This window comes from Lampetra planeri, chromosome 42 (assembly GCF_965212315.1).
Source record: "Lampetra planeri chromosome 42, kcLamPlan1.2.h2, whole genome shotgun sequence".
Taxonomy (NCBI): Eukaryota; Metazoa; Chordata; class Hyperoartia; order Petromyzontiformes; family Petromyzontidae; genus Lampetra; species Lampetra planeri.
The window spans coordinates 4,521,409-4,544,261 of NC_136148.1; the positions used below are offsets into that span (position 1 = coordinate 4,521,409).

Consider the following 22,853-nt stretch of genomic DNA (forward strand, 5'->3'; position numbering starts at 1 on the left):
CCCCTCAGCTCCCCATTGGTGATGGAGCAGTTGTGGAGAGAGTGGAGAGTTTCCCGTACCTTGGCAGTGTGCTCATGACCAGCTCTGGTTGAACAGCAGAGGTCTCACTCCGAATCAGTCGGGCGGCATTATATTTACATCGGCCGCGTAACGCTGTGTGGAAGCTACCTGGCCTGTCGCTCCGCACGAAGCTTCGGGTCTTCTCGGCCACAGTCATGCCCTCCTGTCTCTATGCTTGTGAAACGTGGACCCCTCTAATGGAACATCTGTGCCGATTAGAAACATTCAGGCTGGCATGCCTACGATCCATCCTGGGTTTAACCTGCAGGCTGGATTGTGTGAGGAGCTCACAAATCCTTGAAAGATCTGGACACATTCCCATCAGTGAGCTCCCCCAGCAGGCAATGCTACATTGGCTGGGTCATGTAGCCCGCATGCCCAGCCACCGCATGCCCAAGCAGCTTGTTTGGCCGCATAGAGGGGGCTAAGCGGGCACGGCACGGGCTGGAGAAGAGATGGAGTGACGTGGTACAGGAGGACGTGGAGCTGAGTGGACTTGCCGATGACCAGTACTAGCGGTGCCAAGATCGGCCCCTATGGAGGATGCTCGTGAAGGACACTGCCACTGGGCAGTTGGAGGCAGTCGCCCTCCAGCAACAACGAAGGGCAGAGGAGCGACGCTCACAACAACGAGCGGAGCGCCGGGTGGCTAAAGTGCGGCAAGTTGGCACAGTAGGGGTACAGCTGGTGTATCTGCGAGTCACCTCAGTCAGCCAACCCATGGCACCTGCAGGGTCTGTCCCGTGACCTGTCAGCGAGCTTTCGACACTTCACGTGGCCTCAAAGTGCACCTAGCCTGGCACAGGCGCCGTGGTGACGTCACCGTCACTTAATGGCGAATGGGGGGTAATCTATACGACCTTTTTGCCAGTATGAAAATGATGAAGTTTTTTTATCCTTTCTGGCAACACAACAGGTGTTAGGATGTTTAAAAATAGATGTAGCTGCTCCAGCTATAAGTGTTCTGATTATGAAAATTAAGAATAGGTATTAACCTTTCTGTCAATAAACCAGGAGGCGTTAAGATGTTCAAACCCCAAATAGAAACCTTTTGCAAGGAATCAAGTTGCTGCATTAACCACACACGGTGCTTGTGCTTAACATGCAAAAACACATGCTGTGATAATCGTCTTTGAAACTGATTGGCCTACACTCGAGACCGCCTTCTGTACGGCCTCGTCTCACTGGTAATTACACTGGTCAACAAAAAAATAAATAAAAATTCTGGCCTGGACTTTTGCAGCTGTTTTAGACTAATTTCAGGGTGCTGATTCCAAATCTGATCTCAGATTTGCTCTATCACATCTCATTTTTATGCTATAGGCATACCCCATTTTCATTGATTTTACCCGAAATTAACTCTGTCACTTATGATTGCAAGTTGTTGCGAGTCAGTGACTGCTTTAGCGTTAAAATATGGCGCTGTATTTTTAGGATAGTGTGTTTATAATACCATTTTATGTAGATATCCACATTTATTTAATATTTTTCTTCTGCAGTTTTTATTGAAAATGCAATATTTGATATCTCAAAAACCTGATGTGATAGACAAAACCTGATGCCAGATTTGGAATCAGCACCCCAAAATTACCTTAAAAACCATTGGAATACCTTATGCCAGAAAAAGTGTGTTGACCAGTGTTATACCAGAGAACACACAGACAATGCAAATGTAGTGTTCAGCTCAGAGACAGTCGGAAACGGCGTGGAAGCCACGCGTTTATCACAACTTTCCCTAATACACACGAAAGGGTCTAACTGCCCCATTGTCAGCTACCCTAGGGAGGTAACTCCTCCGGGATAATCCTCCCTAGCTGCACGGGGTAGCTAGCCACGACCGGACCCCGGCTTGGGTCCGGGTCACGTCTATCGGCAGGTCTCCTCCCGGCATCACGGCTTCTTCTCGTCGGTAGCCCCCCCCCCGAACCTGTTTGGGGGTCCGGTTTATATTCCCGGCCCAGGGAGTAGGCCTCGGCAAGGTAGGGTAAAAACAACGAGCCTACCTTTTACCCTACTTCTACCTTACCACAATACAATCACTCTACCCTTACCTTTTTTTACCCTTTAGCAAGGTAAGGTAAAAGGTCAAAAGCAACGAGCCTACCTTTTACCCTAACCCTATACAAATTACCCGATTACAGGGTAATTACCGGGGCACTACTACACATGAAAAAGGTTTATAGTAGGTAAATGTTAGGTAGATCGTTTTATTCATATAGGATACTCTCGATGATTCCAATTTTAAATAGAGGCCACGGACTGCGCCACGGAGCTTTTAGCGAGCGGTCAACAAGGTATTTACCGTGTAATATTTCTCGCTACCTTTACCCTACCCTTTACCTTTACCCTTTTAGCCGGTAAAAAAGGGTAAATGACCTGACCTTGCCGAGACCTACCAGGGAGCTCCGTCCGCCCCTTTCCACGCCTCCCTTCTCGAACTTTTTCAAGGGGTCTCGTCTCAGCCCCAGGGCCCCCTACCCTTCAGAGGCTGTCACTGCACGCAGAGCGCAGCGCTCTCCATCCTCGGGCAAGACGATCTCTGCCGGCCCTTGCTCGGCCGGCGACTGCGCTCCTTCTGCACAGCTGTTGCGCGGCGTGTGCCGCGCGTGTCTAGCCTCACACAGGCCGGCTTAACGTGTCCTGGCAGTGGCATCCACCAATGCCACTGCACAAGTATTGCATCTTCTTGGTTCTTTCGGTAAAGTCGCGTAGAAGGGAAATAATAAAATAAAAACATTATAAAATAATTCTCACGACGTTTCAGCCACAACGCAAGCAACCGTCCTCAGGTGAATTCATTCAGACGCTGTCTCCCCGACAGACCTGGTCTTCACCTGAGGACGGCTGCTTGCGTTGTGGCCGACACGTCGTGAGAATTATTTTGTTTTATTTTTATTATTTTATTATTTCCCTTCTACGTGACTTTACCGAAAAAACCAAGAAGATGAATCCCTGCAGTCACGAAAGCTTTAAATTGAAAAGTATTGCATTGTCTGCAGGGTTTTGGTAGTACATGTTGTTTGTCATTTATTGTGAAAATTCCGTCACAGTTCCTATGATCACTGTTTCATGGCTTTATTTTGGTGATTTTCGAAAAGTTTATTGGTTTGGCCATGTTTGTTTGTTGTAGTACGGAGTTAGACTGTTGGCCTTAATCCAAGCTGTCTTGTGCTTGTTGTTTGACTTGCATCCCACTGGAATTTTTGCACACAGCGTTGGTGTACGGTGCTTTTTTCTGCAATATTTTGCCGTCTTTTCTTGGATTGTCAGTTTGCACTCAGTCACATATTCACTTTAAGATGTTTTCTTGTTCATGTTTTTGTTTGTTGCGGTTGCACCCGATTCAAGAGCCGAATGGCTCACAGGGCTATACCTAATAAATCAAACTTGAAATGTCCCGTGGGTCATCCTTTTGGCCACGTGCCCTCCTTGGGCTGCCATTCCTTCACAAGTCTCATCCATCAGCCACCTTTCTAATGGAGGTCTCTGAATAAGACCTTTAGAGCTCATCGGATTCATCCAGTATCACCGATCAACAGTGTTGGCTATGTACGGTACGAAATAAGTTATACATACGTACACAATAAATAAATATCTGATTCTGAAAACAAAGCTAATAGCTCAGTGAGCTTTACCTAGTAAAATAACAAGCATATTGTTTAGTGTTTAGCTTACCTTACCAAGCCTGCTTTCCTTACGTCAATACGCCGTCTGTGATTTGCATTTGTCCCTTGATCCAAGCGCGCCCTGAGGTTAATTTCAAGTGTGCATCTTTGGGTGCCTCTGCTCTTTTTTAATCCTTTATATTAAGTTCGCTTGCTTGCGTGCTTGCTTGCGTGTTTAGGACCGTGCAAATCTTTCGGTCGTTTTTTAACCCACTTCCCGTGATCCAATCGAGCTGACATTTTGTACACAGACTCGTTGTGCGTGACAATTAATTTTCGTGAAAAAAAAATTCCAAAATGTTACACTGTTTAGGGAATTTTTGTAAAAATATTTAATTACCAATTGCTTAATGCTGGCAGACAATCATCTGACCCATAGGTGGCAGCCATCTCAAGCCAGAGGACGAGAGGACTCTAGCCGCCACGCATATAAAGGATTTGTAGTGAAAAACTTTGTTTTTACGGGTTAATTTTTCAGATTGTTCCATTGCTGTTACGAGAAATGAGCTTCTACTACTGGTGACAAGGTGGAGTTGTGGCCTACAGTGTCCTTCCACGCTCGTCTGACGTCTTGGCAGAGGTGGGCGAACAAAGACTGTTGGGGCAAGTGCTGTTAGCAAGCACCTATGAAGGCCAAAACGAAACACGAGGGGGTGGGTGGCCAGCACCACGCCCGGCCGTCTTTGTCTCTCCCTAGTGGCGATGTTTACGCACCACCAGGTACTCACTTTAGGCTGAGTCGACCTAAGGGAGGCCCAGGACCGGTTCAAATAATCGTCACTGGTGTTGTCCGCGAGCGAAAATCGCCCACTTTACCTCTCTCGCCACCGGCAGATTGAGTGTGGGGTGAATCATTTACAGCAGAGTTTGCTCCTCGGTGGACAGAGGAAAGAGGGGATTTAAGAAACTTGGATTGCAAGTCCAGTGTGCTCCATAACATCGTTCTGGAATTTATTGTTTAATTGGACATCACGGGCAAAAAAAAAAACATTAAATCAAATAAAACTGTCTTGAGCGAGACGAACTCAATCAAACCTTTTTTTATTTGAGCGTGAAAATACAATTTGCACAAAAAACCTTTTAATTCTAAAATATTTTGGTTTTAATCACTTATATGTACAAAATATTTTCATGCATAGTAGTTAGGTATGATAAAAACGGAAAGTCCAAAATTTTATTATTCTTATTTTTGTTTAAAACGAGAACGAACGGGGGAAACACCTGGGAGAAAGAACGAAACATCATTCACCTCAATTCAATTTCCACCCACAAAATATCCTGGACACCCAAAATAAACTCCGTGGCCCCATCACAAAATTCCAGTTTTCCATCGGGCCAACAAAACACGGTAATAAGAAACTTTGAAACGTAGCGCGAACAAAACAAAAACCCGAAAAACAACGCTCGGCGTTTCTTAAAATCCCACCGTCGACCGAGTCCAAAATTGTGGATAGGGCGTTGGAAGAGTTTCCTTTGTGACGGAACGAATTGATCAGGTCAACGTCGCGGTTCAGGGGGGGGGGGGGAGTATGAAACGACAAATCACCACACCCTTTAAAAATACTTAGCGCAAAGTCTGCGAACGAGCAGCCTTGGATTCGGACCACAACTCTTTGGTTACAAAAAAAAAACCCACAATACAATATAAAAAAAAACGATTTCAAGAATCCCAAAGTTGTAATGCTGAGTCGTCGCACACCGTGGAGCTGCGTGCGTCCCCCCCTCCGCCGTGGGTGTCTTTTTTTTCTTCTGTACAAAGCTAACGAAAGATTGTCGAGACAAAAGTTTGCGCGTGTCCGTGTGTGTCCGTGTACCGCCTGAAACATTCCCTTAAAAAGCCGCAACAAACGCAACACACACACGCGCGCGCGCGCACCTCGATTGCAATTCCATTGGTATAATCTGTAGAAAAAGCCGGCTATTAATTCCCTGCTGATAAACTTAAGAGCAAAGAGCAATCAATGCGTATGCGCGCGTCGAGACAGATCCAGTGAAAAAGGACATCCCTCTGTGTTACACAAATAATTACTACAATAAATGACGACAGCGACAAACCAATAAATAACCATCGTAATAATCCCACCCCCCCCCACATATAGCATTTAAACCTTCGCTCTATAACCATATACATATACTGTAATGTAATTTAAATTCACAGAGAAACATTAGGAGGCATCGTAGTCGTGTGTTTTATAAACGTGTATATGGTTTATCTGTGTGTGCGCGCGCACGTATGACGGTGTAGTGGTTAGCGCGCTGCGTTACAAACCCGGCAACTACATTCCCGCACGTGGCGAACATCGGTGAGGATTATTCTGAACTGGTCCTGGGTCTCCCCTAGGTCGACTCAGCCTCAAATGAGTACCTGGTGTGGTGTGCGGTAAACATCGCCACTAGGGAGACAAATGCGGGCGGGGCGTGGTGCTGGCCACCCACCCCCTCGTGTGCCGTGTCGGCCTTCATAGATGGTGCTCGTTAACACCACTTGCTCCGAAAAAAATGTGTTGAGGCTACATGGGGGATCTTAGTCTTTTCCCTATACTGTATATATGGTGGATCTGCCAATCATCTCAATCAACCCATACCATTTCGCGTGGCCTCAAAATTCACAATGCCTGTCATCATCACTTCGGCAAATTACGCTTGTTGTTATGGTGGTTTTCATAGTACCCCGCATCATGTCCGTGATGCAGTCACTTTTAGTCTGATAATGGTCGGCGATGCGGCAATCAACTCATCTCAACGAGCTGTACACGATGCACTTTGGTGCGTACGAGCGTTCAGGGTTTCAACGCAATCGTCCTCGCTGCGTTTCGACATCGCGGAGTGTGGCACTGATTTCGGATTGATTGGTACCCCAGTCACGGAGTGAAGTACACCCCTGGGAAAAATAGTGTCCCAGAAATAACATATTTAATTGCCTCGGCCATTTAGTATTACTTGGAACCCCGGGGTAACCGCCATAAGGATCACATATGCCGTGTACAATACACATAGCATTGGACTACATTAGGATATTGGTTTTAATTGAAATGAGAAGCGTTCGTTGCGAGAGTTGTAATGCCAGACTTGTGCCGCATGGTGGCAGCTGCCACTAGGGGTCCCCTTGGCAACACTGCCACAAGGCTCCTTGAGATGTGGGCCACATTGGGGAAGACGTGTTATAATTAATACATTATATACGTCATGTCATCAAGATATGTCCAGATTCCCTTGCCAGACGTAATTCTTCAATGGAAAATCGCGTTTGTTTAATCAGATCAGTCATTTGCCATGCGAATGTATCCCGGTTTAACCTACAGACTCTGCGGTGACAAATGCCGATAAGCCAACGCGGCCAGCACCAAGCCTGGCCTATCTCCCCAGTGCCGACGTTAACACACCGCACAAGGCCCGTGACCAGTTCGGACATCACTTGTCACCGATGCGAGTAGCATGGCAGCGAATCGAACCGGGGTCGCTTGGGTTTGTAGCACGAAGCGCCAACCACTGCACCGCTCTCCCATAACGCAATCACCTTATATATATCTACACACGTATACGAACACACACATACACACATTTACCATATACCAGTCAAAGTGTACGAGCAAAGTTTTGCACATTGCTGCATTGTATATTATTTTATAAAGTGTTTTATCAATCTATGATTTGGATGTATTGCTGTACATATCATGTATCAGATAAACACACACACACTACCTCTCTCAGACAACAAACACACGTGAGCTTGGATGAAACTTTCGCCACAACGCCGCTGCGACCGGGTTGAAAGTTTGCGTTGCAGCACCCAAGAACATATCCGCAGCGCGTTGTCCAGCCGGGCTCCCGTGCGCTGGGAGTTTCGTCGGCAAACTGAACTTGACGAGAGGAGGCGAAACGCCTGGGCATCAACACGGCCACGCATCCGGATACGTGGAGCTCAACCGCGCGAACGCACGCAAGTAGTATCGCCCAGACATATCAGTGTGATTTCTGGCTACAGACATCTAACACCATCACCACAACAACAACAACCGACATTCGCCACCAAGTGGCGGCGGCGTCACCACGGCGCTCGTGCCAGGCTATGTGCACGTTATGGCACCTGGGTCTGTTCCGTGACCTCCTGCCAGCAGACGTTCGACACTTCACGTGGCCTTAACGTGCACATTTAACACGCGCGCGCAACATTTATTAAATAAAGTAACTTAAAGCTAAATGTTTTTGGTTTTCTTAAAACTTTGTGAAAGTCACTGCCTGTACTTGGGGGGCATGTCTGTGATCCAGCAAATCCTTAAAACAATTCATGCACCCCCCCCCCCCCCCTTTAGCCGGACTCGTAAAATAACAAATCAGCTCATAAAGTTAGCAAACACGAAAACAAAGTGTACAGGCTATAATACAAACAAACATGTACAAATCAAGGTGTTACTGTGGACATTGTTAATACGCCATGATAAATCCAGCAGTGGATCTATCATGGATGATGATGATGATTGTGGAAGATTTTGTTTAGGCTGCAAGGCAACATGGGAAGAACCTGTACAATTCGTGACCTCGAAAAGGTTACCAATGGAAAATGCCCAAACATCCCAATGTAGCGGGGACCCAGCGTGAAAGAGTCACCGCTGAGAACGTTGGAAGTACGGTGTGCGTGTGCGTAGTGCACTCGATCTGGTGGTTGATGCACGGAATTTAGCATCACAATTTCCTACACACAGGCCCGAATAACTGGAGCTTTAACTACAAATCACTATTACACATGCGCACGCCCCAGAACAATTCATACACGCAGCGTTCGTAAAGGCATCGCCCATCATTCAAGAATTACAATTCGCAGTTTGAACTGGGGTCTCTCCCAGCCTAGGATACCTACTTTTGGTAATCTATGACCTTTGGAATACTGTTCTTGAGGTCTTTCTATGCGGGGTTTTTGGCCCTTTCCTTGTTTAAAAAAAGTGTAAAATATTACACCGCTCTTTGAGATGCAATTGTGTGAATGGCGCTCTATAAAATGTAATTATAAGAGAACCACGATGACAAATTCAATAATTACAGCTTATATACAAATCGCCTGTCATAAAATCACAAGGCGCTTTTGTATACATGGCTGGCAGCAGGGGTTGAGGGGGGGGGGGCTTTGGGTAAGAAGTGGCCCGAGTTAAAATACGAAGCGTCTTCTCCAAGAACCCAGCATAGGGGTCTCAACAGGCTGCTGGGGTATGGTGCTGTTGGCGGGAAACTATTCAGGCTGGCACGGCGCACAACATGGGCGGGTAGCCAGGATCATTTGCCCGGCCGCCTTTGTCTTCCCAGCGCTAAAGTCACGTGCTGCCATTGAAGATGGCCCGAGATATTATTTATTTGGGGGGGGGGCGGGGGGGGGGGGTTGGGAAGACGCATAGCGTCGACATTTCGTCGGCGCAGTTTTAAAGCGGCGTCGCCCCATTTACACGAAGAAGAATAATCGTAGCCTTCGTACGGCGGCGGTGGACCGATCGTGGCCGATTGAGAACGACAGGACGTCCAATTATAATATCTGTAAAATAATGGGCAGTTTCCTCTGTTGACAACACACGTGTTTTTCAGAAGTAAAATAAAAACTGAAAAATAACCAACCTGGATAGCCTACATTGTTCATTCATTCATTCGCTCATTCACTCGATAATTTTTGTTCCCACCCATTGCTTTGCGAAGGACGCGCACGCGCATGGAGGCGCCATCCCATTTACAAACATTGCCCAGCCCTATTGCTTATTAGTCTATCGAGTGCAAGTGCTGTTAGCGAGCACCTATTAAGGCCATCATGGCAAACAACGGGAGGGGATAGATAGAGGAGTGGGGGGGGGTATTATTCATGCCTGGTCATCCACAAAGGTTCCCTGCCCGTTACAAATCCAAGCTTCAAGAATATTTGGCTTTATCTTTTGTCAATGACCAACTGCCTCCGTCGCTCTACCAAATAAATATGCCCACTGTTTTTGCACATTGTGTCTTTAGATGCTGTCTCACCACCCCCCTTCCCCCCTAATTAGACGCTATATACAGTAAATCCACATTGTATTGTAATGACTGACAACATAGAGACCCATAGACTCGCAGCGGGACCCAACGACTCGCACAGAGACCCACAGACTCACAGAGAGCCAATGGCTCGCACAGAGACCCAAATGACTTGCATAGAAACCAATATATTCCTGCCTTTAGAAAATAAATACGGCCCACTGTGTCTCTGTGGTCGCGAGTTGCCCATCGCATTTTTATTAGTTTATTTTTTTTACGCTAAATAACTCCACGGTGAATTGTATAAGCCTGAGACATTGCACAACACACAGGTTGATGGTTCTTCTCTCACACACTTCCCTGGCAGCCCAAACACCACCACGGCGTGGCCGCCGCGACAAGTCGAACGTTCGCCCCGGGCCACCCAAAACCAACGGGGGACTGTTTTCACTCTCGGACGCGAAGCCAAGTTGGGCCTTGATCGTGGCCGGAAGGGGGCAAAAACACGACGCACTAACAAGTCGCTACACGAGGACGCTGCAGAAACAATGTGGTGGGCAGCAGAGGGCAGGTGCATTGTTGTACTGCACTTCTACGCTTCCCGCATCGTCGCTCCTGCCCGCCATCAACCCGCATCGACCAGCACGGTTGAACTTTGGTCAAATAACCGACACCAAAGACAAAGATCCCCCCCCCCATAGCCTTAACAGACTGTTGGGGCAAGTGCTGTTGGCGAGCACCTATGAAGGCCGGCACGGCACACGAGGGTGTGGGTGGCCGACACCACGCCCGGCCGGCCTCGTCTCCCCAGTGCCGGTGTTTACACACCATGGCACCAGGTACTCATTTGAGGCCGAGCCGACCTAGGGGAGGCCCAGGACCGATGCAGATAATCGTCACTGCCGGTGTTGGCCGTGAGTGGGAATCGGAACCCGCCCTAACCGCTACTCTTCCGCTCCACACACGCGCACAAGGCCTCATCCAGCAGTGGATTGACTAACGTGGGGCTGAACGAACCAGTGGGGGATGGTTTAACACGAGAACCCCACCGCTTTGCCCTTTAAACCCAACTGTTAATTCCCTTGCGCACTCGACGCGTGGAGCGCGCGTGAGAGCGTTGCGCGCGCCGCGGGAAACCGCGCGTTGAAGACTGCCCTTGGAAAAATACACAGCTTTGGGAAAAATATATAAGATGTTTAAAAAACAAATACGACAGCTTTGCATAGCAGACTTAGACCTTCCCGTGGTTTAGCTTTGGCTGCATTAAGCAGCATCTCCTGCAGCCTCAACGCAAAATCGTCATCACCCCTCTCACACAGCCAACACCCGGTTTAACAGTGTGCATATGTTAGTAGTAGTAGTATTATCATCATTAACACTCATTAAGAAAAATTATTACAATTCACACACCACGCTGCCGTTGGTCTGTCCAAACCAACGCGGCGAAACGGAGAGATATATATATATTTTTGACTTTACATACGACAATTATAATATAGAATTATTTAATACAAATTATATTACTGTTTTTGTTTTCTCTTTTAACAAAAACAAACCCACCCCCCGCTGCAGCAGCAGCACACAAAACACGCAGTAGACAAAAAAACAAACTAACGACCGTGTAAAGAAGTTGGCACTTCGGTTTAAGATTGCTGCCCGCTCTGGCGGGGCATCGCGTGGCTGGCATGGACGGGACCTGGTACAGAGGAACGACCTCCCCCCCCCTCTGACCCATCAGAGCCACCGCCTGCACACCGGACAGCAGCTACGCCACTGCCCCACAACCCCAACACCCGCTCGCAAAGCGGACGCACACGCGAATCGCGCGTTGTGCCCGCAGGCTCGCACAGAGAGACCCATAAAGGCAGTGCGCGCGAGGAATTCAATTGGTTCATCTCGAGCTGTAAATTGCCCAAAATTTGGTCGTTCGTGCGAACAGCGGGGCTCTGTTCGGACAACGGATAAGCGGGGCCGAGCGCCAACCCCTGAATTGCCCCGGTACTTAATGGCTCCGTATTTCCGATCGACACGAGGAGGGTAATTATTGGTAGGACTCGAGAAGCTGCTGGGGGAGTGCACGTGGGCCCCCCCCCCCCCTAACGATGGCAAGTTTTGCCTTCAACGTGCGGCGTGCACGCGGGCGCGCTCGTTCGCCGGAGCAAAGATCCGTAGTCAAATGGAGGCAACGGGGAAGGATTTCGCAACGTACGATTTTTCGGCGTTGCCTCTGTAGCAGCATCGCCTGCGAGCGGGGCCCGCGCACGCACGCACGCACGCACGTGCACACTCCAACAAGTGTGCGCGTGCGCGTTACGACGCGCCACATGTTTCAAAGAAACAAAACAGGCAAAAAATTAGGACGCGGCCAGCAATAATTTCAAATTCTTTCGGTGAATGGCGACTGGCTCGACGCATCTGTCCATGGACCTGCTTTCAGAGCCAAAGTTCATATTCCTGGGCTTGAGAATGAGCGGCAGGATGCTCATGTGTTTGTTCACCGGGTGTGTGCTTCGGGTGAAATGAGATTCGTCCAAACGAGTCAATTGGATGACACCCTCGTGATGGCGAACCAATGAGGAGGTGGTGATCCGTCTCGACCATGAGCCAATCAGGGAAGAGCCCCGGTGATCCGCGCACCGATTCGGGAAAGGGCCGAGTGAGTTCAAGTGGCGCCTTTCTGGCACAAGCCTGCCCCACCCGAAGCGCCATCGCGTCATTACACCCGTACAACATAAATATAGAAGCAAGTTGTGGCTGTGAGTTAGCCGGTGTGCGTAAGCGAACAGAGAATTGCGTTTTCGATCTGCGACGTGTTTTCGGGTTGTACCCGCGCGTTGTTCGCCACGACGTCCCAACGCTTCACTTGCAGCCGGGAACATTTCGGGGGAGAAATCCTGAAGTTCCCCAGGGCCGTGCAGCGAAACGTCGGACATCGTGCCCAACAACAGCGCGGGCACGGCACGAAAGCACGCCGCTGGGCTAACGGACAGCTGCGTGGTAGATTCAGCAAAGGGTCTCCCCCCCCCACCCCAACCCCACCCCTTTGCTTGTTGCGAGTTGTGAAACAATCAGTCGTCAACCTGAGGTGCGAGCCAATCGGTGAACGGCCTCGGTACGTGCACCGAAAATCGGAAAACAGTCCTGAGCCGAGAACCGTTGGACGACAGCGTGCCGAGCCGCGAGCCGGCGTTTGTTGGACATGGGTCCGGTGCGGCACGAACGTAGAGCGTTCGTCCGGATGAAGCGGTCGCGCAGATGTTGTGCGACGCGACGACCCGGCGCGGTGTTGAAAGCGCGCTACGGCGACCCGTTTCTGGTAGGCGTTGAAACACGAGTCCACTGCCCACCACCCACCGCCCCCCCCGGCCCCGACGAGGTCGGATTATTTTCCTCGAAAGTCTTCCGCGAAAACGACGGGACTGAAAGAATGGGGGCGGGGGCCCCCGTTGTGATTTGTGTGCGCGTGCAGAAAATATCTCCTCTAAGTGGAATTCCTCCCAGGCTTACGACGTGCTTCTCATTTCCTCGACGTAATTGAAACGTTTTTTTTTGCTCATCAAAAGTTGCTACAACCCACGACTAACACGTGCGTTCTCAGCGAACGTCAGCTCACAAAGCCACACCGGGGCGGCACGTGTTGAGTGCCCCACAATGCACTGCTCAAGCACAGCTGTAGGCCGGGAGTCACAGCGAGATGCTTCCGCAGTTCGGCCGCCGAAGACGTGTCACCCGCGCGATAAAACACGAAAGAATCATTTCAGTCTTTTCTTCTTTTCCGTCACCGTCCTTGCCTTGCAACTATAAAAGCGTTGCCATTGTTTTTTGTACGTTGAAAGTTTGTTTGCGGTACGATTTTTGTTGTTGTCTGTCGTTCCTCTTCTCCCCCCCTTCCCACCCCCACTTCTACCAAGGGTAGGAAACACAAAATGTGAACGTCTTGGTGGTTGCGGGGGGAGAGGGGGGGTCCAGTCTCTGCAGGCCTTTTTCTTTTTCTTTGCTCAGTGAAGTCGACAGTGATATCACACTTGCACGCACGTGCAAGGGCAACCCCCCCTTAAAACAAAAGTAATTGAAAGTCAACCGCTAGGATTTCCTGTTACACCCCACACACACCCCCTCCCATTGACCTACACAAGCTTCAGTTCAACACCACAATATATACAAACAAGAAATTTAGATAAAAAGATAGCCCACCCCCCCGGATAAACCTACACCGGGCTGTCGGGGGGGAGGGGAGCGGCAAGTTTTGTTAGCGAGCACCTACGAAGGCCGGCACGACGCACACGGGGGTTGTGGGTGGTTTGGCCAGCATCATGCCCGGCCGTCTTTGTCTCCCCCCAGTCGCTGATTTTTACACAAACTGTCGACGCAAGGGGCGTCCGAGGGTCGGTTCACAGCAATCACCACTGATGTTGGTCGTGAACAGCGGGTTCGTAGCGCAGAGCGCTAAGCACGACACTACCCCCTCCCCACTATCACACACACACACATATGCCTCGTCTCACTACTCCAAACACTTTTCGTAGGAGTCTGCTCTCCTGCCCTCCCCTCTCGCCAGATTTGTTGAAAGCAGGTCACGCGATTCTGTTTCCGCGATCGCAAACGAACCAGTCCCTCGCCCCACCCTCCTCCACGAATTGGCGGCAGAAGATTCCTGAGAGATGCCATTGCCGGCCTAACATTCACCCGCAAGCCCCTTGCTCAACGTGCATTCCCATCGCGAACGACGGGCGGTTTTACATCTCATCGCGAGCCACTACCGCGACCTCGCCCTCTCTCCAGCCCGCAACGAGAAACGCGTCGGCCCTTTGAGCGTGGCCGCAGTTTGCTCGACCGCAGGCCAAAGGCACCGGTTTGAAGTCGACAATTTGGGGAAGCGTTGTCACCCTCGTTTGCCAATGGCAAGGGCGAAGCACGAATATTTATGTAATTCCTGGCGCTCATTTCAATCGCCGAGCCGCCCGCGTGGATCGAAGGCAAGGGGAGATGGTTCAAACCTGCTCCTGAATCCCTGCACCGCGCCCTTCCCAGAGCAACGCTCGCATTCTATGCTTGCGCACCCCCCCCCGCCCACAGTAAGATGTCTTAAAATTCGCGTCTCGTATCATCGTCGTCGTCATCTCAATTGCAGTTTTTTCCTCAAAACAAATAATTTTCGATCAAAACGTCGAGGTTCCCCCCCCCCCCCCCCCCCCCCCCCGTTAGGCTCGAAAATAGCGACTGGGCTTTGTGACGACGCATCGCCGGTTCCTGCTGCTGGATTCGTGCCGAGTTAACCTCATGTACACAAACTCTCCCCGCGCACGCGCGTGCATGTACAGGCCGCGCGGGCGCTACGCAGAAGGAGAGAGAAATATCTTGCCGTTCCCGAATTCGGCCAGTAGCACACGCACCACCGCAACCAGCGAAACACCGCGCGCGTCCGACTGACGATAAAATAATAATAATAATTCACGACAATAAAACAACACAAAACGACTCGCGACGTCGCTATCGTCCGATCACAGTGTGGCCCCTGCCCCCGTACGAAACTGGGATGCGAGATCGTCGCTTTTTCCTGGCCAACGATGAAATTCAGCTGCTGCCGTCGGCGTCGGGGTCGGGGCGAGGCGACGGCGGCGACTTGAAGGCCGCGGCGGCGGCGGCCTTCCCCGCCCCGTCGCAACCATCTTCACCCACGTCGCCGCCATCGCCGCCGACGACGACTTTTCCACCACCTCCTCCCGCTCCTCTCTCATCTCGACCTCTCCCCCTCTTTGCCGTTAATCCCCCGGCGCCGGCTTTGCCAGCGTGGTCCCGCACACGTCGTCCTCCGCCACCACCATCGCCGCCGCCACCGCCGCCGCCGCCATCGCCGTGCCTCCGTCTGCAGTGGCGCTGGAGGTTGAATTTGGTAGCGAAGGTGGACAGGCAGCGGCCGCAGCTGAAGGGACGCCCGGCCGAGCGCTTGGAGTGCCTGCGCCCACGCCTGCCGCCCCCGCCACCTCGCTGCTGCTGCTGCTGCTGCTGACGATGGTCGCGGCCGCCGAAGCCGTGACGTCGCGCCGGGCGGCCCCGTCGGCCCGGTCGCTTTAGCGGCGCGAGTTGTTTCGCGACGTCTTCCTTCTGGTCTCCGTCATCGTCGTCATCGCCAGCATCTTCCTCCTCCTCCTCCTCGTCATCTTCCTCCTCCTCATCATCATCATCGTCGTCGTCCCCATCCTCATCTTCACCGTTGTCCTCCGCCACTTCATCGTCGTCGTCGTCATCGTCGTCGTCAACGGAGGCGTCGACGCATCCGTTGCCGTCGATGCCGCCGCCGTCGTGGTCCGTTGCTGTCGCCGAGCCGGGACCCTGCGACGTCGTGGCCGACGCGGCCGTCGTTGACGCGGCGGAGGCTTTCGCCGTCGCTGTCGCGGTGCTGGCGCCACCGTCGCTCGTGCCGCTGGCGGTGGACCTCCTCCGCGGCTCCGCCTGGCTCGTCGGACCTTCACGCCGTGCGGAGCGAGCCGCGTTGCCAGCGTCCGATTCCTCGCCGGCCGAGTCGACGCCCGATTCGATTTTGTCAACTTCCTGGCCCGCTGCGCCTCCCGCACCGTCTCCCGCGTATGGAACGTCGGCAGCAGCAGCCTCAACAGCATCCTCTGCACCTGCTGCTGTGTCTATAACCAATGCACTTTCTCCGCCAGCCGCAGCGCCGTCACGAGGAGCGGCGTCTGCCACAGAAGCGTCGTCTGCACCCGAGTCGTCGTCCGCAGCGGCTTTATCGTCACCGCCGCGTGAATCCCCATCTCCCGTCCTCGCCGAAACGCTTCCCGAGCCGTCACCCCCGCTGATCGCTTCACCCGATCGGCTGTCGTCGGCCGCGGTGACAACGCTGGCGGCCGCACCATCGCCTCCGCCGATAACCGTGTCGTCATCTCTGGCCGCCGCAGCCTTGCCGTCTCGCTCCGTGGTTTCCACTTCGAGGACTTTCGGGTCGGCGTCACCGCCGATGTTGGCAACCGGTGACCGAACGCCAATTGCGGCATCGTCGCCGATTGCATCGTCGCCATCGGCCGCTGCTTCGGCTGCTTTCTCATCTTCCCGTTGGGGTTCTACAACCGCGTCCGTGGCTTCAGAAACTCCTTCACCCCCTCCTCCGTCACCGCCGCCACCACCGCCACCGTTTCCTCGAGCCGCACGGAGCGCCGACGGGGACAAGTGCAGCCGCTTCGCGGGGGAGAGCTCCCCGCCGCCGCTCCGGCGAGGCTTGCCGGCGCTCCCCCCGTCGCCGCGCCAGCGAGTTCGGGGGGCGGCCCCTGCCGCCGCGTCCCGCCCGCGGCATCTCGTCGACCGCGACCGCCATCGCCCGCCGCCGCCGCCGCTTTCGCGTCGATCTCGGTGCCTCCCGGTAGCGACACCGACGTCCTGTCGACGTCGCCGGGGATTTTGGCGGAGGCGGCGGCCGCGGCTGCGGCCGCCGCGAGCCGCGCCGCGGCGCCGCCCCCCCTGCCGAGAAGCGGCGCGCCGTGCTTCTGCCGCTGGTGCCGGTTGCAGTTGGATTTGGTGGTGAACTTGGCGCCGCAGTCGCCGCACACGAAGGGCTTTTGACCTGCGACGGGGTCAGGAGAGAGACGACACGCGGTGTGAGAACGAGGGTCGAGTGGTTTGAGCGGCCCGGGTGCTGAGACCGGCTTGGATGCAGGCTCCGAACGACCCGTGATTTAACTGGGTTCTAAAGTGTAGCGGGTTCATGGTCACAGCCTGGTCACCAATAACTGTGCAAACTACCTCCCACCACCCCCGCCCCCCACCACCGCACCCCCCCCCCCAATCCATTTAAGAGAATTTAAAACATCAGTGTGGTTGTCATGTAAACGAACGTTACTATATTCAGAAGGGCTGATCACTTAAAAGTAGTAGTCCTGTGACATCCGCTGTGGATTTGGGAAGAAAAATGCAACCACAACAACAACATGTCCACGATAATCGTGCCTCGGTGGCCGCCCTTGCACCCGAACGCGGAGACAAAGTCCACGTTCAGACGCTGCTGCGCTTGCTCGGGGGTTCAGAGTTCGCAAGCGCTGTCCCCCCCCGGTTTAACGGCAACGTGCGGTGACGTTGGCACAGTGGGCCGTGCACGGAGCGCCACGGTGCAACGCCAGGGGCACACGTTTGGCACGGCGCTGTCACACGACGACCCGGCCACAAATGATGGCTCAACGAGGTGGCTTATCGCGTGGAAAATTATCGCAGCCAAATACTCTAAGCGCACGATGTTGATTTTAAATGTGGAGGGAAAAACCGGAGGACTCGGTGAAAAATACACGCTACCACGGGGAGAGCACGCCAACTCCAAATATACAGCAGCAGGCGTCACGGTCAGGATCGAACCCACGACCTCCTGTACACCAGGCGAGGTCGTTAACATTTCGCCACTGCGGCACATGGGGAGGGCCCGGCACTGTTAGCGAGCGCCTATTAAGTCATTTGTGTGGGGTAGTGTGGCGAGCACTGCAAATGCACGGATGATAGCGATATTGACCAGGATGATTGATGATGGTAGCGATGGTGACGATGTTGATTATAATTGCCGATGATGATAATGATGCAAGCGGTACAAGATGATAACGATGGTGATTATGACAGCGGTTGTCACGGTGATGACAACAGCGGTACGGATAATTTAACAATTACGATTGTTACGACAGCAGACGATGGAAGCCGACGGTGGCGATGATGTGGAACGATGTTCGATGACGAGCCGCGGCCCCCCCACCCCCCCCCCCACCCCCCCCCCCCCCCCCCCCCCCCACCCCCCCCCACCCCCCCCCACCCCCCCCCCACCCCCCCCCACCCCCCCCCACCCCCCACCCCCCCCCCACCCCCCCCCACCCCCCACCTGTGTGCGTGAGCGTGTGCCGCCGCAGGGCGCTGGTCTTGGTGAACGTGCGGGGACACTCGGGGCAGCGCAGCTTCCCTTCCGCTCCCGCTCCCCCCCGCCGACTCCGAATCCTCCTCCTCCTCCTCTTCCTCGTCGCCGTCATCGTCGTCGCCGTCCTCGCCCGCCAAGGAATCCTCCCTCTCGCTGCCGACTGGGAAATCGGCAGCGCCGACGCCGCCGCCGCCGACGCCGCAATCGCCGCCGTCTTCGGACGGGCGCCCGCCCGGGGGAGTCTCGAGGACGGTGGAGGACTTTCTGCGACTGTTTTTTCCGCTGGCGCTTGGCGCTCGGTGGCGAGAAATCCGAAGCGGCGGCTGCGGCGGCTGCGGCGGCTGCGGCGGCGGCAATCGGGGCTGCGATCGGAGAAGAAGACGGCAGCCGCCAGACGTCGCTGCCGCGGTCGACGGCGAGCTCCGCCGATTGCCGTCTGTCCGACGAGTCGCCGACGCCGCAGCCGCCGCCGTTCCTCGCGGAGGGAAACGCGTCCGGACTTGCAGAGCGGCGCTCCGAGCTGAACGACGGAGCGGGAAGGTCACGGAGGCAAACGGAGATACGCGCAATTATAGCGATGCACAAATTAGAATTATAGCGATGTACAATTACAGCGATGGACAAACCTTGGCGACTTGAGTTTGATTCCCGTCCACCGGATTAACGTGAAAAACCTTACTCATTGGGCTGTGTCGGGTGGTGGCGGGTTTAACGACACGTTTATATTTACGCGGTGTGTTGGAGAGTAAACCAATCACCACCACATTTACAATTCGAGTACCGTGTCGTTTCGCACGGCAATTAACAACCAGTCTCGTCAGGTGACAGCCAGAATTGCGAACTTCCGCATCAATCGGTAACCGCTCCCACCGCCAGGCAATGTCACCACCCATAACGCTGTGTGTGAGTGTGTGTCTGTGTGTGTGTGTATGTATGTGTGTGTTGTCTGTGTGTGCGTGTATGTGTGTGTATGTGTGTGTGTGGGGAGCGGTGGCGTAGCGGTTAGCGCGCTGCACTACGAACCCGACGACCCGGGTTCGATTCCCGCTCACGGCCAACACCAGTGACGATTATCTGAACCGGTCCTGGGCCTCCCCTAGGTCGACTCAGCCTCAAATGAGTACCTGGTGCGGTGTGTAAACGTCGCCACTGGGGAGACAAAGGCGGCCGTGCATGGTGCTGGCCACCCACCCCCTCGTGTGCCGTTCCGGCCTTCACAGGTGCTCGCTAACAGCACTTGCCCCTACAGTCTGTTCAGGCTACACGGGGGGATCTTTGTCTTATCCGCGTGCCTCCCGTTTGCCGGCATCCACCCCCGCAGGTGCCGCCACTGCAACGCGCCGTCGGCGCGTGTGTAAGCCTTCATCTAGCAGTGGATTAACCAAATATGCTGCACATAATAACAGCGACGGCTTGAGTTGCTGCCCCGCGTGTACGAATGACAACCCCCCCCCATCCCCCCATTCCGTTGGGACTGGACGGATTTCACCTCGCCTCGGCACTCGCTCACAATTCTCGGTCAGAAAAACACAAACAGAACCTTTGAAATGTGACGTACTGTTCAGGGTCGCCCCCCCCCCCACTCCGCACGGTGGTTATTTCATTCAAATGTCAACATTTAGAACTCGCGTTCACAAAGAGCGTGGAACAGTGGATGCCTCGCAACTACTTATTTTCCACGATAAGAGGTTTTTTTTTGGGTTAGATCGCGTAAATATAAGTGTGTCGTTAAACACAGCCAACATCCGACACAGCCAATGAGTAAGGTTTGTCACGTAAATAAAATGTGCCAATTCGTTACTAGCACTGAGCACACGGGTTGTGTGTCGCAGAGTAAACCCACAACATCTACAACCGGTGTGTGCTTTTTCACGAATTGGCACGTTTTGTTTTCATGACAAACCTTACTAATTGGCCGTGTCGGGTGGTGGTGGCGGGTTTGATCGACACATTTATATTAACGCGCTCGAACCAGACAAAAAACAAAACCCTGTTATGGATGATATTGGTCGCGAAAGCCTACGGGTTAAATAAAACCTATTTCTCCACTATTCTCTCCTTGCGCTGCTGGACGTTGGAATTTCCTCCCGTAGCCCGAAATTCCCGGTACCTTTTCCCCGTTCCTTGCCCAACTCAAGATTTGCGCTGGTTCTCTCATTCGCTGGACTACCTCCCGTGTGTGGCTTTGGATCATCCTCCCCTTCGTATCTTTCTACCACCTAGCGATCTCATTTGCCGGCTCATTTGATCTCTTTTTTGTAGATTTAAACCTGCCAGGGGCTGTGCTCAGCAACTGCGATTTAATTCGCGAAAAACCAAAACCCCTCGAAATACCACAGCCGGCGATAAAACAAATAAAATGTAACTTACACTTGCACGGGCACCTCCACGACGGAGGACGCCTCTGTGTCCCGCAGGGGTCCACTCGACGCCGCCGACGCCGACGCCGCCGCCTTCGCCACCGCCACGGGAGGCAACATCCCCCTCGTCGCGCCGCCGCGGCAGCCGATGAAAAGCCGCGAGAGTTCCGCCAGCGCCTGCAGCTCCTTCCCTCCGGATTCCTCGCCGCCGCCGATGCCGACGCCGCAATCGCCGCCATAGCCCAGCGAGCCGGCGGCAAGCGACGCCAGCTGCATCAGCGGGTGGCACGCGGCGGTCGCCCAGGCCTCCCTCGGCCGCTGCCGCCGCCCAAGCGCACCGCGAGCCGGCGGCAAACGCCTCCCCGGGGCCCGGCCGCTCCGGCGCAGCCATGAGGCTGTGCTTGGTGGCCAGCTGGGCGAGGCAGTGCGAGGCGTTCTTCCGCGCCAGCTCCTCCTTGCCCGCCGTCGCCACGGCCGATCCGGTCGTCGTTCCGTTCGCTCCGGTCGTCGTTGAGCAGTCCCGTCGCTTCGGCAGCGACAGGTCGATGGGCTCCATGTTGTCGTCGTCGTCGTCGCGATCGACTTTGGTGCCGACGCCGCCGCCTTCCCCACGGCGGGCAGTACTCCGTCTTCACCGTCACGGCGGGGATGCCGGAGGAGCGCGCGGGCCGGAACGCCGAACCCGCGGAGAACATCGACAGCCGGGAGTAGCCGGCCGGTAACAGCAGCCCGTTCTTGAGCGAGCGCTGGGCGGCGGAGATGGTGGCCGCGCTGGGCTTGGCGCCGTCCACGAATCGACAACCCCCGTTCTCCACGGCGTAACCGCCGCCCGCCCGCGACCCGCCGTCTGCCACCTCCCCCCTCTTCTTCTCCTCCCCTGGTTCCGTTGACGTGCACGCGTTCCATCTTTGGCATAACCACCGGTGCCGCCGTTTTAACCCGTGGAGTCGGGCAGGAGCCGGCGGTGCTGGCGGCAGCGGTGGGTCGACGTAGGTGACCCAGTGCGACGCGTCCCCCCCGGACGCCGCCACGGCCTCGGCGTGATGGCTCTGCACGTGCCGGTACACGTTGCTGCGCGTCGAGAAGATGTTGCGGCACTGCCGGCACCGGTACGGCTTGTGCCGCCCCCCGAGCCCGGCGCCCCGAGGCCGTCTCCCTCGCACCTTCGCCACCGCCACGGCGAGCTCCCCAAAGTCGTCGGCCGGCGACCTGCCGGTGGCGCCGACGCCGCCCGTGCCGTTCTCCGTCGGCCGGCCGTTTGCCGGCAGGATTCGCGAGTCCGGCTCGACGGCGATCTTTGAGCCGCCGCCGACTCGGCGGTAAACGCCGGCGCTCAAGAAGCCGTTGGGCAGAGCGCCGGCGACGAGAGACAGCGGGGGCGCGTCGTCCTCGTCCTCGTCGCCGCCACGCTGCACGGCGGGCCGCTCGCGTTTCACGGCGTGAGCCCTGGCCACGGCCGCTCCGACGACGCCCGGCGAGGCCAGCAGCTCGATCCGGACGTCGATGTCGGGCCGCGCCGTGAGGCCGTGCCGGCGCTTGAGGTGACGCTCGCAGTTGGCCTTGAGCGTGAACGGGTAGAGGCAGACGCGGCAAGCGAAGGGCCGCTCGCGCCCGTGGCGGTCGCGCAGGTGGCGCAGCAGCGCCGCGCGGTCCGGAGCCGCGTGCCGGCACACGGCGCACTGCGACCCCACGCCGACGATGCCGGAGGACGGCGCCGCCGTCTCCACGCGCTGCCCCGTCATCGCCATCATCGCCGCCACCGCCTCCTCCTCGTCCTCCCGACGCCGCCGCAGCAGCGGTGGCTGCTGGGCCTCCCCGGCACCAGCGTCGCCGCCGCCGCCATTACCTGCCTCTTTCCTCCTGCTTCACCTCGCGCCCCAGGAAGCG

General features: G+C 54.5%; 1 protein-coding gene across 1 annotated transcript; it reads right to left on the reverse strand.

The window, feature by feature from the left end:
- Window positions 1-4,750: 4,750 nt before the first annotated feature.
- On the reverse strand, window positions 4,751-21,293 carry LOC144732326 (uncharacterized). The gene is made up of 3 exons (XM_078613800.1): window positions 20,977-21,293; window positions 18,574-19,126; window positions 4,751-17,283 (listed from the first exon to the last, which is right to left on the reverse strand). Exons 1-3 carry the CDS (start codon window positions 21,203-21,205, stop codon window positions 15,285-15,287), a joined length of 2,781 nt encoding a protein of 926 aa, XP_078469926.1. The 5' UTR covers window positions 21,206-21,293; the 3' UTR covers window positions 4,751-15,284.
- Window positions 21,294-22,853: the final 1,560 nt, after the last annotated feature.